The 16404-nt window shown below is 37.3% G+C and overlaps 1 protein-coding gene across 1 annotated transcript in view; it reads left to right on the top strand.

Annotated features, from left to right (window-relative positions):
• The first annotated feature begins 304 nt into the window (after positions 1-304).
• Positions 305-16404, top strand: part of LOC129259693 (aminopeptidase N-like) — a 41698-nt gene continuing 25598 nt past the window's right edge. Inside the window, exon 1 of the mRNA XM_054897957.2 lies at positions 305-2001. Within this exon, the coding sequence (XP_054753932.2) occupies positions 1124-2001 (878 nt within the window). The 5' untranslated portion in view covers positions 305-1123. The remainder of the gene's footprint in view (positions 2002-16404) is intronic.

The raw sequence follows: 16404 nt of genomic DNA, 5'->3' as shown, positions 1-16404 counted from the left end.
GGTTTCAGGTTTGGCATGATAGACCAGAAAATCATATTTTTAAAACAAGACGAAGAAAAACAACATATTCAATTCGGGAAGTGGAGAGAGTCAGATTCTAGAGAAAGAAAAAAAGATAAAGTCATGTCCAGATAGTGATAGAAGACAGGGAGAGAAAAGAGAGAGGGCGTGGAAAGAAAAGGAGAGAGGGGGAGAGAGAGAAAGATGACGGACGAGAATTGGAAATTAACACCGTACTGCGAGCTCAACCATTCGAAGTATTAAACGGGAGCGTATATAGAGCTAACACAAATCTGATGAGTGTACTAATCAGCAGACGACCCGTTCGCGGCGCACACTTTCTTTTCCCGCCAAAACAAAGTCACTATCGCTTTTTGTTCATGCGCGTGAGGAGTCTTTCTAAAAAATTCTTATCATCTCGTCATGCTCCCCTATCCTAGCAGGAAAAGAGATGGAAGTTTACGCTTCCTAGCATTCACTGACCTACACCTTCCGTCTTCAACTTTCTATCTTCTCGCTTTTTCTAACCGTCGCACACCCCAAAGTTGCCTGGAGCCTTTGTGAAAAAAAAATCGTCTCTTTGAATACACTTTTTTGCCTCTTAGATGAAATGTTCGTAATGCTTTATGCCTTGAGAAATGTTGAATTGAAGATATACCGCTTATCTTATCGTCAATCGTGATCAACCTGGTGATTGAGATGTCAATTGACTGGAGGTAAGGCGTGAGAGAATGCAGAGCACTCCAGAATTGGGTCCCTCACGAAGCTCATAATCCTGAACAAAAAAACAAAAATGCATCTTCGAATGTGAAATTATTTGCGGAGAAAAGGTGCACATTTACTGAGCCAACCAGTCGTTGATGGATGTAACGAGTAAACACAAATTTATTCAGGATGCCGGAGCCAAACCAAATATCAATTCACTTTGGTGTCAGATTCAGAGGATTACAACAATTTTAGACACAAAGATTAAGTATTGAAATCGTCGGTCTCGGGGATTGTGTTACCAAAAGCAACGCGACCCGATTCTGGTTCCTTTGCCCAGGAGGGTTAGAGTAACGCGTTAGTACGGGGGAATTGAGGAATTTTTCAATTTTTAGTTGTTGATTGGGGTTCGTGTAAGATGTCACGGTCACCAGTGAGCGGTAGACCCTTGGAGAGCGGGAGGGAGAACGGGTGTTGTCGGCAAACTAACAATAAGACGAAGAGCCTGCAGCTCCTCCATCATATGACTGATTCACAGAAGCCGCTGGTAGCGAGATGTGAATCTGAAGGAGTGGAAATCACGGCGGTAAGGATGCCAGGTAAACGAGAACATATCGTAAACTTCGTCTCACGGTCACGTAAGGGCACGGGAGAGGATGAAGTCCGTGTGTCTGGAGGAGCAGGTTATCGACATCGCAATCGTCGATGTCCACCAAACTGCATGAAGAGCATCCTTTGTTTCGCCGTCCTCATCCTCTTCATCATCACTTTCGTATTAGTCGCACTCCTTGTACGGAACACATGTGATCACCTTTTCAACGCGTCCTCGAACACGAGTGTTGTAGAGACCGTAATCACACCTAGAACAGAACAGGCGACTGATGCCAAGCCCTCGTCCTCACCATTAGTGTGGGAAAACTTCCGATTGCCTACCAACTTGAAGCCGTCCCATTACGAACTTAGCTTAAGAACTGACATTCACCGTGGCATCTTCGCTGGTAACATCACCGTTCACTTCACATGCCTCAAAGAGACAGATATCATCCTACTGCACACAAAAGAGCTGAACTACTCTGTCGAATCATTCCGATTTCTCAAAGAAGGGGGAAACGAAGAAGTCACTTTAAATGGACCGCCTACATTCTATGAAAAGAATGACTATCTTGTCCTTCGGACTGTCTCCCCCTTGGATCAGGGTACGAGGTATTCACTTAGTATGCAGTATGTGACCGTATTCAATGCCAACCTACTAGGTCTATACCAAGGCAAGTACGTCACATCTCAAGGAGTGACAGAGTAAGTAATCAACTTCAGCGTCAATTTTCTTTGAACGCCGGCATTCACAAAATATTGGATCGTTAAAATAAGGTCTAACATTATTTTCAGCAATATATTCAATGTATGGCGTCTCACTTAAAAGGGCCGCTTCCCTGTGATATTCATAAGCATTGTAAAGTATAATTCTTGGAAGTGTCAAATGCATTGTGTTCAAACATACTTATGAGTGCACACAAAGGCGAGTTGCAATTCACTTAACATTCAATATCCTCCTGTAAATACGTATACTGCCACACATTGGCTGTTTAAACACTGGCAAATTACTTAATCAAACTTAAAACTCCAGATAGTTACCTCCAATGAATAAACTAATTTACATTACACAAATGTTTTGATGATAATGTTGACCCCTGATTACATTTTATTTATAAACACTGCTGCAGGTTAGCAAATGAATGTCTTTTGATTCATAGCCCCTTTATACCACTAAACATGCCGAATTACATTCTAAATAACATCCATTTAAACATTAAAAAGAGCAACAAACTTACTGCTAATATCGAAAGCATTGGTAGTTAGAAGCTCTTAAAAAGTCAAATGTAGTACGTAAACGGAATTGTGTTTTGCATTTTAAATTCGTCGTAGTATGAAGGCCTTAAAATAGCTGCAGTAGATTATTGATCTAATTTATATTCGTGGTCTTGTGATCTTTTGTCATTGCCATAATAACAATTTCACTCGTTAGAAGTATGGTATTTCCTCCTATAAATGTACTGCATAAGAAATTTTACAAGATTTCTTGAGGGAAATTCCCATTTGTTGGTTCATTACCCCTTATCTCATAACGATCAATTGGTTGGATGAACGATTGTAATAGCTCACAAGTTGGTTGTGAAGTCGTATAAGAAAGACTAATATGAATGACAAGGGTTTAAGCCAACATTTACTATTGGCAAGGCGAAATAGTACATATATTTGCTATATAATTGGTATGGAATATTTTGTAATCATGAACGTACAGTTAACTCCTGGACAATAATATTTTCAACAGGGAAATATGTATAAGGGATACTGACACGTGAATTTGGAGAATCTTTAATTTTGAAGTAGAAGATGAGATCCGATGTGTGCTAGAGATGAAGTGATTTGTTTAACTGCCCCGTGCGAATAAATACAGGTATTGTCCCATACACGCAAATAGTTGGTTTACGGTAAATGAACTTTTTTCGTTGTGGCGTTTTTTTTTTTCCAAATAATTCAAATGTGGTATTAATATCGGTATAAAAGCGAAGTGATAAATGCTCACTTTCTCAAATCATATACTATAAAGTCAATGAAATTCACCTCTTTACATATCATAAATTGTTATATGGGACTATAGGTATGGGCAACTGAGGGTACATATGATAATGATGATAATATATTGTATTTATTTAGCGCTTAATACATTGTATTTCTCAGCGCTTTACAAAACGATTAAGTAGTATACATTAATATCATTGAACATTTAACATGTTTAACAAACCAGAAGCCAACTTGGTCCTGTTTAAATACCATCAGAATGAACATTAATTAGTAAAAGGTCCTCACATTATGATAAATGCATTATCATTCATTTCTTCGACACCGAAAACCTCATAGTTTGTCATTATATCTGATAGAATGACCATATAATGTACAATGCAACAACCACTACATAATTTGAGGTATAATTATTAACTATTAATAAATCAGTCCAATTAACCATACACCATATTTACGAAGATTAATCACACCTTTAAAATGCTCTGCTAAGAAGATATGACCCATAGGTCTGATGCCCAACTGCATGCATGGTGCCACTTTTCATACATACAGTATACATGAAATATTAACAAATCAGTCCTAAATAGCAAACAAAATTGAAAGTTTTTCATACATGATATATATTTTAACTGCAAACCGTATAATGTAGTTCATGGGTTCCGATCATTCTATGGAGCTGGTTCTCTATGGCAAGTATTCTCGATTTAGGTAGGTATTATTTCATTAGTCACGTATTTTCCGACGAATTATTCTCCACACTTGCTGGAGCAAAAGTCCAGAAGCTGTTATCATGGTTATGATTGTTTTAAGATCTAAATATTTAAGTAGTAGTAATATTAATAATAATAATATAGCATTTATGAGGCGCCGATTATCTAGTTGCCTTTTCCATGGCGCACTATATATTACCCCGGCTTAAGGTCCAGCTGCTTAAGGCGCTTTGTGCATTCAAGGAATAAATCCTGTCGGGTACCCATTCACCTGGGTTGAGTGCAGCACAATGTGGGTGAATTTCTTGCTGAAGGAAAACACGACATGGCTAGGAATCGAGTCCACGTCCCTCTGATTTAAAGACGAGAGTCGTAACCACTAGACCACGACGTTCATTAAAACGCTTTGGGTATTATGAAGGTCCATGATTAGGTATATTTTTTATTATCAATACTTTTCTAACATCTTAAACACAAACTAATGAGATATCAAACAATTGTGGTAACCATGTTGCAATTCTGAATAGTATGGAAAAATATTTTAAGTGAGATTGACTGGTATGAATGCGTCCAACACATCAAGAATCAAGAATACTAAGTTCTAATTTATTATGCATTGACTCAGAATTGCCTTGACAACGCATGAAGTCATATTTGAAACATCGAGTGATAACGATTTTTCGGAGCCACGGATAAAGTCAGTTTTTTTAAGTAAGCATAGTAAAATATGAAAATAGAGGTTAATTAATGGGCTAATCCTTGTCTATGGAATACTTTCATTTGACAACTACTGGAAGTGGAATTGTCTAGTGATTGCAGATACTGGGGAGATGCAAGTAAAAAGTGCTACCCTTAAAGGGTAATCTGAGTCGATAGAAAGTAAATCTAAAAGAGAAATACGAATAAAAAGAAGGAAGAAAGATGAACTTTTAGGTAAAATCGTACATAGAATAAGACAGTCATTAATCTATACAAATTCTCAAAATTTGCAATATCTTACGTGCACACAGGTAATGTCATTATTTAATTGTGATTTGTGAGGATGATGTAGGCTACAGACATCTCTTGATTTTGCTTCATTACCTCAAATTACTGAATTTATGTTTTACTTTTATAACAGAATATCACAATATGCCATCCGTTTCATATTTTGATAAATGCCACGACGGATAATAGTAGTAACCATCCCATCAAGGACATGACAAGTGATTGCAGAAACCTACAAATTCTTGATAAATAAGTACACTACGACTTTAAAAGTCGCCCCATCACTATTGTCTTGTCACAATCTCCTCACCGAATCGCTAATTTGAGATTATTGTTCAATCAGTTGAACAAATCTTAGACATTCTCTATTATGACGGAGGTTTGATTCCCCTTAAATAATATTGTTATTCAATTCTGAAATGCCTCTGTTTTCTTGAAGAAGTTGTTTCCGATTTTGGGCGTTTTCCACACCTTTAATCGTTCGTTTTTGTGGGTCTGTAGATGATTTTGATTTTATCGCCCAATCTCTGGACATTGGTTATGAAGGTACAGGGATCGAATACCACAGTCCGAACAGTGGTATGAATATACACTGTTGGTCATAAAGGTGGGATATTTTTTTCACCAAATTTTCACAGCGTAATCATTACAACATGATTTGAATATGGCATTTATGGTGCATGATAACCACTTTACTTTATTATTCTGCCTTTTACACACGTTTGACAGTGATATTTTACAAGTTTATGTCCTAAGCGATGGATGTCATGAGCATAAAACAACAATGACGACAATATACAGTAAATTAAAGGATCATGAGATATTTATTTTCAATCTCTCTCAGTTTTCCAGATGACTTCTTTTTTGTGATTTCATGGACAAATTTGCATCAAACTTGAGTCATTGTTCTTACTCAGTCACCAGTATCGGGTATGTCCACCCCTGGCACGAACCAGCGCATGTAGACGTCGTGGCATGCTGTACACTAGCTTGTTGATGACGTCAACAGGCATAGCGTCCCATTCTTCCCTCAGAGCATCTACCAACTCTTGCAGATTTTGAGGAATGACCTCTCTGTCGTTGATGGCTCGGCCTAGGGCATCCCATGCATGCTCTATTGGGTTCATATCCGGCGAACAAGCTGGCCATGGCAACTGTACGACGCCCTCTACCTCCAAGAATTCCCTTACTGTAGCGGCCCTGTGCTGTCTAGCGTTGTCATCCTGCAGTCGGAAATTGTGCCCATACACTCGTCTTGCATATGGAAGACAGTGGAACTCCAAGATATCCCTGTAGGCGGCGGCGTTGACGTTTCCGTCCGGAACCACCAGTGGCGTTTTCCCTCCATAATGGATGCCGGCCCATATCATCACTGAGCCGCCTCCGCCTTGAGTCGTCTCGTGGATACATTCATCGCGAAGGTTTTCCCCGGCTAATCGATGAACTCGTTGTCTCCCATCCTTTCGGTCAAGGATGAACCGGCTCTCGTCCGTGAAGACCACATGTTGTCAATGTCCTGGATGAAGCCTTCTGTGCTCCCTAGCCCAAAGAAGACGAGCTACTATGTGGCGAACAGACAGGCGTGGACATTTGGTCAACCGTCGTGCTCGGTAACCATGTTGGAGCAATCTGCGATTAACGGTTGACCGGGAAACGTTGATCCCATGATATCTCCTCCAAAAGCGACGAAGACGGCTCGTGGGCAATTTCCGGTTTCTGCGGCTGAAATTCAACAGTTGGCGATCATCTCTTCTTGTGATCAATCTGTGACGTCCTGGAGATTTACGTGGGCGCACATTCCCCGCCTTACGTTGACGTTTCAGGATCTTAGAGACTGCACTCTGTGATATCCCTAGGACTTCTGCGATATCAGTCTGCTTGTAACCCTCCTGTCGCAGTGCTACCACTCTCTCGCGTGTTGCTGTTGCCGTTGGACCAGGCATAGTCCAGGGAACGTCTCTACCGATTTTTATTTCAAACGGTATACAAGGAACTCGAAAAAATGCAACCTTCTTATACACAGTGCTAAATCAGGGAAAGGGACAGAATATCATATGCATAGGCTTTTATGGTCTACAACAAAAGAATTTATTACGTAATCCAAATTTATCATGTTATAATGTCACTTGTGTAATGGGGAAACATTATGTAATCACTCAATTAATATTTTGACTACGCGTAGCCTTTCAAATACCAAAAAAAATGTCGATTTTTATTCAAAAATATTTTATTCCACCTTTATGACCAACAGTGTACATTGGTCAAAACATCTACACTCGGCACTCTCTATCCAATAATTAAACGGGCAAATCTTGTGGACACTACTCTCGTTGCGTTTGGGAAATGGCGACCGCACAAAGACTACTACCTCAAGTGGACTATACCGGAGGTCGAGTGTTTTTATATGACTTGATGAGGTGAAATTAATATAATACGTACATCATTGATCAATTAATGAAAATCCAGAATAGCTTATATTCTACGACTTCCACTTGGACATGGTAATGTATAAAGATAACAATGCAAATTGGCGCTTGATGAAGGCCTACTTATACACAAAATAGGGAAAGAAACTATCCAATTGATGACATGTATTATCATTCAGATATAATTATTATTTGGTTATAATATAGGAACTTAGTATACAATCATCCCCGTCTCCCTAAAGTAGTTCATTTGTCACTGTAATACACCTCAAAACAAGTTGTTCTTGACCCTTGGGTCCATAATTGTGCAAACATCAAAAATTTCTGCTTGTATACGTTATACACTAATCCGTTTTGACTAGTCGATACTTCCAATGGGTCCTTTTACTGTCTTATGATAATGAGAGCCTGTTAAGAACAGTCAAATCTCGTCTTTACCGATCAAGCATTAGAAATACCCAAATTTGTCCTTTTTAATGCTTCTTTTTTCTTTCTCCTTAAAAATCGAAAGTATAAAACAACTCGGAATATAAAAAGCTGCACATATTGTATTTTGGAATGGTAAGCATAAGACGTATTTACAAAAATTATTGTTTTTTTCTGAATTATTATCAGATTGTTTTGAGATGTAAAGAATAAGGCGATTGCATCAAAAAACTAATTTTTTGAAAGGGGGGGGGTTCAAGCTGAATGAAAAGTTGACAAAAAAAGGAAAAATTAAAAGGTCTTCAACAAAAAATTGAGGTCGTTTCGTAACAAAAAAATATATTAGGGGGGTTGGAACCCCTGTGATCACCTCTCTGCGTACAAAATGGGTTTCAAAAAAGTTAAAGGGGGGGTTGAACCTCTGCTGTAACCCCCCTGCGTATGCCACTGTTTGACAGTATACTTCAAGAAACAGAAAATAGACTATAGCCAAGAGGAGTATTAAAACAGTGTGTTATCTTCCAGACATTATTTCCATCAGAATCGCATTTACTTGGCCGCTGTTGGTGTTGTATAAAGCAGCCTTGGACGGAGGTCCAAGCAGTCTTAAAATCCAGACATGCACATCAGATCTACCTATGTCAATACCAAATGGATGCTTAAAATCGATTTGTCTAACAGGCTTAAACACTTATCTTGCTGCTCGAATTCATTTCAACCTTATCATAGAAGAAGTTAGTTGTTCCGTCAGAATGCCGTGTTGAATTAAAAGTTTGTTCTCGCTTATCAATTCAAAACTGTTTATTTCATTTTCATTTACCGAATTCAGTTTTCATCTTAACATTTTTTATTCCTATTTATTGAAGGGTATAGTCATAAGATAAAGAAAATGTCATTCCAGAGGTTAAAACATGAACAAATGCTTTGAAGAACAATCATAATTGCCACCCCCCCCCCGTCAATTTCACTTCAGTTTAGATAGTGCCAAATAATTGCCACACAAAAAGGAAGATATAAATGTAGAACAAAATATTCATATTCCTTAAACCGTAAATATTTTACAAGAGTTACTGCCGCGCGTTTGCTTTTATCTAGGATATTTATATAGGGAGTCTCATCTCAATATTTCGAGCAAGAAAACAAAGTCGTGAGACAACTTTCTAGATTACCTTGGAGTGCGCAGCCAATCTTTATTTTACTTTGCTGCTGTTTCCATTGCAACCGGAAGTATGTGTTTCTACACAATTTTTTTTCTTCAATGTAAGCCTCCTATTATCGTTTCTGAGCCATTGCATCTGACATAAATGAAGCAGTGCAATAATCACGGCTGAAAGAACCACATCTGCACTTGTGCAGAAACAATTATGTTGATCATCAATGACTGGAACCGTCAGACGTAATTATCAATACTGGAATGTATCTTGGGTAAACCAAGTACACGCACTGACTGAATATAAGTCATCCGTTTCTCATCCATTCTGGCCGAGGATCATGTTTCACAGTTTCTTAATAAACTAGCATTCTATTTCCATTGTAGTAAATCGACATCCTTATACAAGGAAATCTAAGGTACATGTAAATTTCATATAAATATATACTTTTAATCTTCTTATTCTTTTTTTTATTCAAGCTCTATTTCCTACAAATCCATGTCACTCCAGTTTGTTACTCCCAACTCTCTATCCCTCCCTCTCTCGTTCTCTCTCTCATGCGCTTTTCTTTTTCTCCAAACAATTTCCTGAACCATGTCCGTCCTAACTTTTATGGCAATTTTCAGAAAATATCCCAACAAAAGTGCGTTGCAGATCCTTTAATGGCGTACTTTAGCATACATTTGGCTGACGCTTTCTACAACGCACCAATTTCTTTAAAAATCCAATTCAAATCACAATTGACATATTAGAGGTCATTGTCTGAAGTTGGTGGACCGGGACGGCACATCGTCTTAAGATTCGAACCGAACAATTTATTTTATTTTTTTCGTCCGGTCCGAAGACGATGTGCTATCCCGATCCACCAACATGGCCAACTTTCGACAATGACCTCTATATCTGTCAATTGTGATTTGACCTGCATTTTCAAAGGTATTGGTGCGTTGTAGAAACCGTCTGCGAAGTGGATCATTCTGTAGAGACATCTTGTAGTCTAGGCGACTCCGACGCTTCGTCCCATTGCTGGTTTACATTTTTTTATGAGTTATTTTTGATCCCCCAGGGAAAGAATCTTGTAACCAAGTTGCCTCTGATTGGCTGAAATTAAGTTGCGTTCACATTCCTGAGTTTTATTTATTTTAGCCCTGTTCATGATAGTGGACGTCTTAAAACCATCCCTCTACTTTTATATCCTATTGAGTTGTATATTATTTTAAAGTGAACAAGGGATCCCCCAGATTCCTGATACGGATGACCGACCTTCCATTCTGTTACAACTTAAATAACGGTAAAGGGAGAGAAACCCAGATAACCTGAGATAATTGTTAATATTGATGAAATTTTACCTCTGTATATGGTAGAATATGAATACTGTATACATTTTTTTTTCTTCCTATGGCCTTGGCGCTTTAATGATTACCTAGGAAAACGGAATTCCGTTTAACCCAAGGACAATGATCATCAATTCAATTAAGCCCTACTTTTATCAACCATTTCACATCTAATACCAATCTTCATTACTGAGTTATTACGCATGGTATTTGGTTTGTGTTATGCAAGTGAAATTTAATCTGAAGAACAATACAACTGTGATTTTTCATTAAAGTGCTATTTTATAAGTTCCATTGAATGAAAGCGATATTTATTGCGCGATTATTGAGAGGACAAAGGCTGGGAGTTGGATTAAATCGAATCGTTCTATCGTTGATGATTGTCAGTTTGAGTGAATGACATGGAATCATATAGGGGGACGAGTTTTGATTTGAGAGATTAACATTTATGAGGATTTGTTGCAAAGACCTGTAAGGAACCAGGATAGTGGGTCAATGCAGTAGGAATAGGCCTTTTGTATCAACAGAATTGTCCTTCATTAAGTCATCTGTGTCCTTTTACCTTTATGGTGACATTTCTATGTTTTCCTTATTCCATGTTTACATAGCAACATATACCGATTTCGATATGGATATTTAAACTCCCATTTTGTATAATTTTAAAAGATGAACTTTCAAGACATTACAAATGGTTTGAATTTGATATTTCCAAGCTTTAGTTTGAATAAAGGGTGATTAATGATGAAGTGAAAGCAAAGGGGCAATTTTGAACCTGCCGACCATGAAATTTGCGAGGCTAGGAAGCTTTCGGGTAAAGTTATAGAATCTGGGCGAGGGGAGTTCACCATGGCGTTAAACAAAATATTTTGGAGATTGAGCTGCATATTTTTCAATAAACCTATTTTGTTGTTTTGAATTGCATTATTCATTAGTAACATCAATTTCCTGATGTTGTAAAGGGATTAATCACAGTTACTCAGCACCTTTTATGTATGGAACTTAATGTAAATGGGACACTATTATTCCTGTCTAAATTAGCCCCCTAAGACTAAGAGTTTGATCGACTCATATATGACGTTACTTGTCCTTTGATATGGTTCAAGTAAATACTGACTAAAACAAAGTGGTGGCAACATTCGACAGTTTTGTCACGGAGTATGGTCAAAATATCGATTTTGACTTCTTGCTGTTCGTGTTTTGTTTTTGATATTACTGTTGTGACTAACATGGACATTAAACACTTAAACATGGGATGATAACGATGACTACGATGAAATATTCATCTCAGTGGGTCTTGTCTGATAGATGAAGACGGGTCAAAAGATGTTTTATTCCCATGGTACTTGTCATTCTATCTTCACTCGTGAGTCAGTTTTCCAATTGATTTTACCTCCACAATACCATATATTTTTGGTAATTCTACGGACAGGTGTAATCTCTTACTTTCGAAGTCCCCCATGACTTGTGTCACGTGTCCAATACTCTTCAATCTTCTGATCCCAGGCCAGTCCTCAACACAAAGACGTGGTCACCCTGGAGAAAGCTTGATCATACGCTGAGAAATGGCCAATTAATTAAGTAGACATGGTAGAAGAGTTTACAGGGTAAACATGATAACTGTATTACATAAGAGAATGGTTTTACAATCGACGACGTGCAAAAGGCACTAATCCTTTTTACATTTTAAGCCGTGTCATTTTGACGCAAAGTGTGCTCATGTAATATGAATCAACTATTAATAACTCGGGGTTGTATTGTGAAATATATCTGTGCAGCTTGTACGCTGAATCTTGTAAATCCCAGGCATGGCTACAGTAGAAAGCGAAATGCCACCCTCTGAAAGTTCTTCATTTTCTGTCCGATTTAGTGACGTCGACCAAACATAACTCTTAATGTGTCTTGATACTATTCAAATTTTGTAACCACATAACATGTATCCGGTTTGCTACCACTTACCTTTTATATTTATATACATATATTATATTATGTTTTTAAAACCATCGCTATGGGGAATTCTACTGGTCGCACACCCGATTTACAACTGCTTTGGCGTTCATGGTTTAGGATACGTCATTCTGACATATGCATTTTGAAATGTGCCAATCCGGAGTTTGTAAGCCTATCGGCAGCATAGCTATGCTGTTTTCTTGAGTATGATAAGAGTCATTTTATTATTCTCACGGACATTTTTATATATTGCAAAAGAGATATTAAGGTTGTTTCTTTCATTTGACTACAAGTAAATCACAAAGTGTTTGTAATTATGCATAAATAATATCAACATAAGACCAACTGATTATTGGCCTTTTAGGGGTACAATCTTGTGCATATGGGTATTATAATGATGATGATGATTATAATAATAATAATTATCATTATATTTATACTAATGATAATAATAATAAATCATATTTACACGAGGTAACCACTTAATTAGCTGGTCTACAGCGGCCATGTGTACATAAAATGCAATTATTATTATTATCCATACTAATATGCCAAGCGCCTGGCTTAAATACAGAAGACCCATTTTTAAAACATTTGCAACCAGGGACCGAATCATTTTCACGAGGCGGGTTTTCTACCGCCGAGTCGCCATATGCCCAAACATTTCGAGGCAGTTTCAATGTAACGATATTACCTATTTTATATCAACGATATCAACTATTTTACTATCTATGTTAGAATGTTATATTAACATATTATAATTAGTCATGCAAAAATGTTTATCTAGAATTTTACAAATTAAATCACACAAAAACAGAACCAAAACTAATAAAACATTCATTACGAGGATAACAAATGCTTTGTATATATATTTTGTTTATAATTACATTTAACAAGTTCTCAATCAAATGTTGAGGTTTTGAGTTAATATTCTTGATATTTATTATAATAATTATGTTTATTTTATGTAACTATTGTTTTATTGGTGACATGGCCTCATGAATGACCACCATCATTGGTGATGACGAGTCGCCCTGTCGAAAATATCAATAATAAATAAATGAATATTCCAATCAATACTGAACTTCTGACTACGGTTATGAATATAACCGTACCTCGACTGGGCTCTTAAAACTCCCGTTAAACTCCACAATTTTAGCCTGTGTGAAGGCCATCCTTAGATTTCTCCTTTTTTCAATGATATAAAAGTTAGTTACAAAGCTATCGTAAAAGTACTTTCCAAAGATCGAAATTAAATTTCTTCGCAATGAGTGGAACATGTTGAAGACGAAACGACAAGGTAGAAACCAGGACTTCGATACTTTGCCAGAGGGTCATTTTTCTCTTCAATAATCTGGAGGATACGAAGCTACTTACAATGTAATTTGCACTTCGGTAGGGTACAATTCCATCTCATTTCCCGGCTGGTATAAAAGACATGTAAAAACATCTTGGAGAAATGAAAGGATTCTCTCTTTCGGGCTACGGGGATTGCAACCCTCTTTTACATCTTTATCTCGTCGAAAGAGTGATGTTGATGAGGAGAGCACTCTCGACCCATGTGTAGCAAGTTTACTTTTGATGGCTTAATCCACTGAGGCAGTAAACGCTTTGGTTGGCAGAGCAAATAATGCAAATTATAATATTTCAAATGGTAAAATGCATTGAGATATAATGGGCCATTTGGAAGTACTAATTATTTTCAATATTTTAAAGTTTTCCTATAACCGCTTTCATCATCACCATCATCATCTTCTTCACCACAATCACCACCGCCGCAATCACCACAACCACTATAAAGTCCATAACGGCTGTTGTTAGATTTATTTATTTTACTCAGCCTTCATCAGGATCGGATACTCTCCTGTCCTTAAATAACAAAGTTGTTTGTGTTTTTATAATTATTTTAAAGCAATCAATGAAACGGGTTCTTGGGACTTTAAGGGTGTGGGTTGGTTAATCCAACAAGGATAAAACAGAAGGATTTCTCTGCAATTTGGTAAACTCGTTTTAACTGTCTATTTCTTCAATATCTTAGGATTAGACAATATCAAGTCAATCTCGACCTGAATCCTTTCCTATTTTTAGTAATTAGCTGTCAGAAAGTCGGGCAATATAAATGTGGTAATTAGGAATGACATGATAATCTGCGTGTAAGTAAATTCTGATACATGGAAAATAGAACTAATGGGGGCTGGTGGTAAATATCTAGTCCTCATTATGCAGATTTTGCAAAACAATTGACTATACCAACTAGCCAGAAATATTATATAAATTTTCAAAAGCTGTGTCTGCACAATATATTTCTTTGATTCCCTCGCAAAACAGTAAAACTTGGGTAATTCAACTCCCGGTGCATGTCAGTTTTCATGGAACAAAAAACTTTGAATCACAGACCAAGAAAATGTGTCTGTTTTATGTGTAATTGATTAATATCGCTATTTTCATCGGTACGAAGATCCGACAGATTTACAAACTGTCAAATAGGGGAGGAATAAATTTCAGAAATGGCACTTTTTGTTAATGGTTAACATTAATTTTAATTTTAGAATTGGGAAAAGGGGGATACTATAGGATTCCCAGGCGTTTAAAAGGTAAAATTTCTTCAATCTGTTTCTTTATCATCCCACCTTTCCCACGGTATCGATCAACTAGTGAATCAGTAATATTCATCAAACTAAGTATTTATTGCTTTTCAATTCCCAGGCTTTGCATTACTTAAAATAGCAGATGTCTTTGGGTGCAGATCTACCTTATTTGATTTGATTTCCTCATCTCAAGCAAACAAGCCGATCATTTTAAGTATTGATTTCCCAATTTACTTACCGGATACACCAACGCCCCCTCATTCGGTGAGAATCATGCCGAAGACACCCATTTTTAGCTGTACTCGCTCTGAGGAACATGCTCTCCTTGTACTGAAATGCGAATTATCTCGCCGTGATCAGAGATCAAGAGGGGGATAAGAAGCTCCCTCAAGGGTGCCGTGGAGGTACGAAGAGGGTGAGAGTATTGCTCCCGGTACTACTTAACCCCAACCATCTTACCTTAACAACCGGAACGAATCTCATAGTAATATCTGTATACAGAAAAGTAAAGTGAGACGCATCCGGTTAATATCTCCAACCGTTTCTTATTTTCTCTCCTCTTTCCTTGTTTCAATCAACTATCAATTTGCTCCCAATTTTTTATTCTACAAGTGCTAAATTTTGTTTAGCTCTCCTATATGCCGGGGATTTTCTTGAGTAGAAAGAAAGATAGGAGTACTTTCAATCGCAAGTGACCCACATTTCTAAGGCTTATCCCCTAAATAATTCTACATTTCCAACGTTTGAAGAGGCATTGTCTTAAAGCACTGTCCATTAACTTAATATCAAAGAGGGTGTAGAATGAGGAAGGGTGTCTTGCACTGATCGGTGAGGGGAACTGAATCTTCTAACATAACGACAGCGCAAGGGCTAGGTGTTTATTAGTACACAACACTATTCAACGTTTAATGCAGTTGGTTTTCTGAGCATATGTCTTCCGAAGTATAATTATATGTGGTACGAACTGTTTTTGAACAGCTGATATGTCTCCAACAATGTTCGGAGGTTAATGGAGTGATTAGGTCGTCTAATAGATCCCTCTTTAATATGGGTGGGCGTGGGCGTAATCCTTGGTAATAGCATCATTTGCAGGTGATGCGGTAGACCTAAATTTGAATCGGATTCAAATGAATAAAGCAATTGGGGCCCGATAAATCTAGATTAAATCGATCTATAATCGATTTCATTTTCTTATAAATGGGTTAATTGATATACTAATTGGGTGGACTCAAGCTAACAAATAATATTAAAGGCTAAAGCCCACGGAGTTTCGTTTAATATGGAGAAGAGAAACGGGGTGAGTAAACAAGAAAGGATTAGTTATATATGTACTGAAAAACATGCTAAAACGTAATGTGTATAAGGAAACCTGTATTTCTTGAATATGAAAGTGCTTATCATAAATGATTTGTTGTAATATTCATGTGGTATGGGCTCACACCTTGATGAATGGAATTCGTTTGCAATAGCGCGAAATCTGAATGGAATGATTAAACTTGTTAAGCAAAACGCATTGCCCATAATATTTTAAGAGATGCATAAAATAAAAT

This window comes from Lytechinus pictus, chromosome 4 (genome assembly GCF_037042905.1).
Source record: "Lytechinus pictus isolate F3 Inbred chromosome 4, Lp3.0, whole genome shotgun sequence".
Classification (NCBI taxonomy): Eukaryota; Metazoa; Echinodermata; class Echinoidea; order Temnopleuroida; family Toxopneustidae; genus Lytechinus; species Lytechinus pictus.
This window is presented reverse-complemented; position numbering and strand designations above follow the sequence as displayed.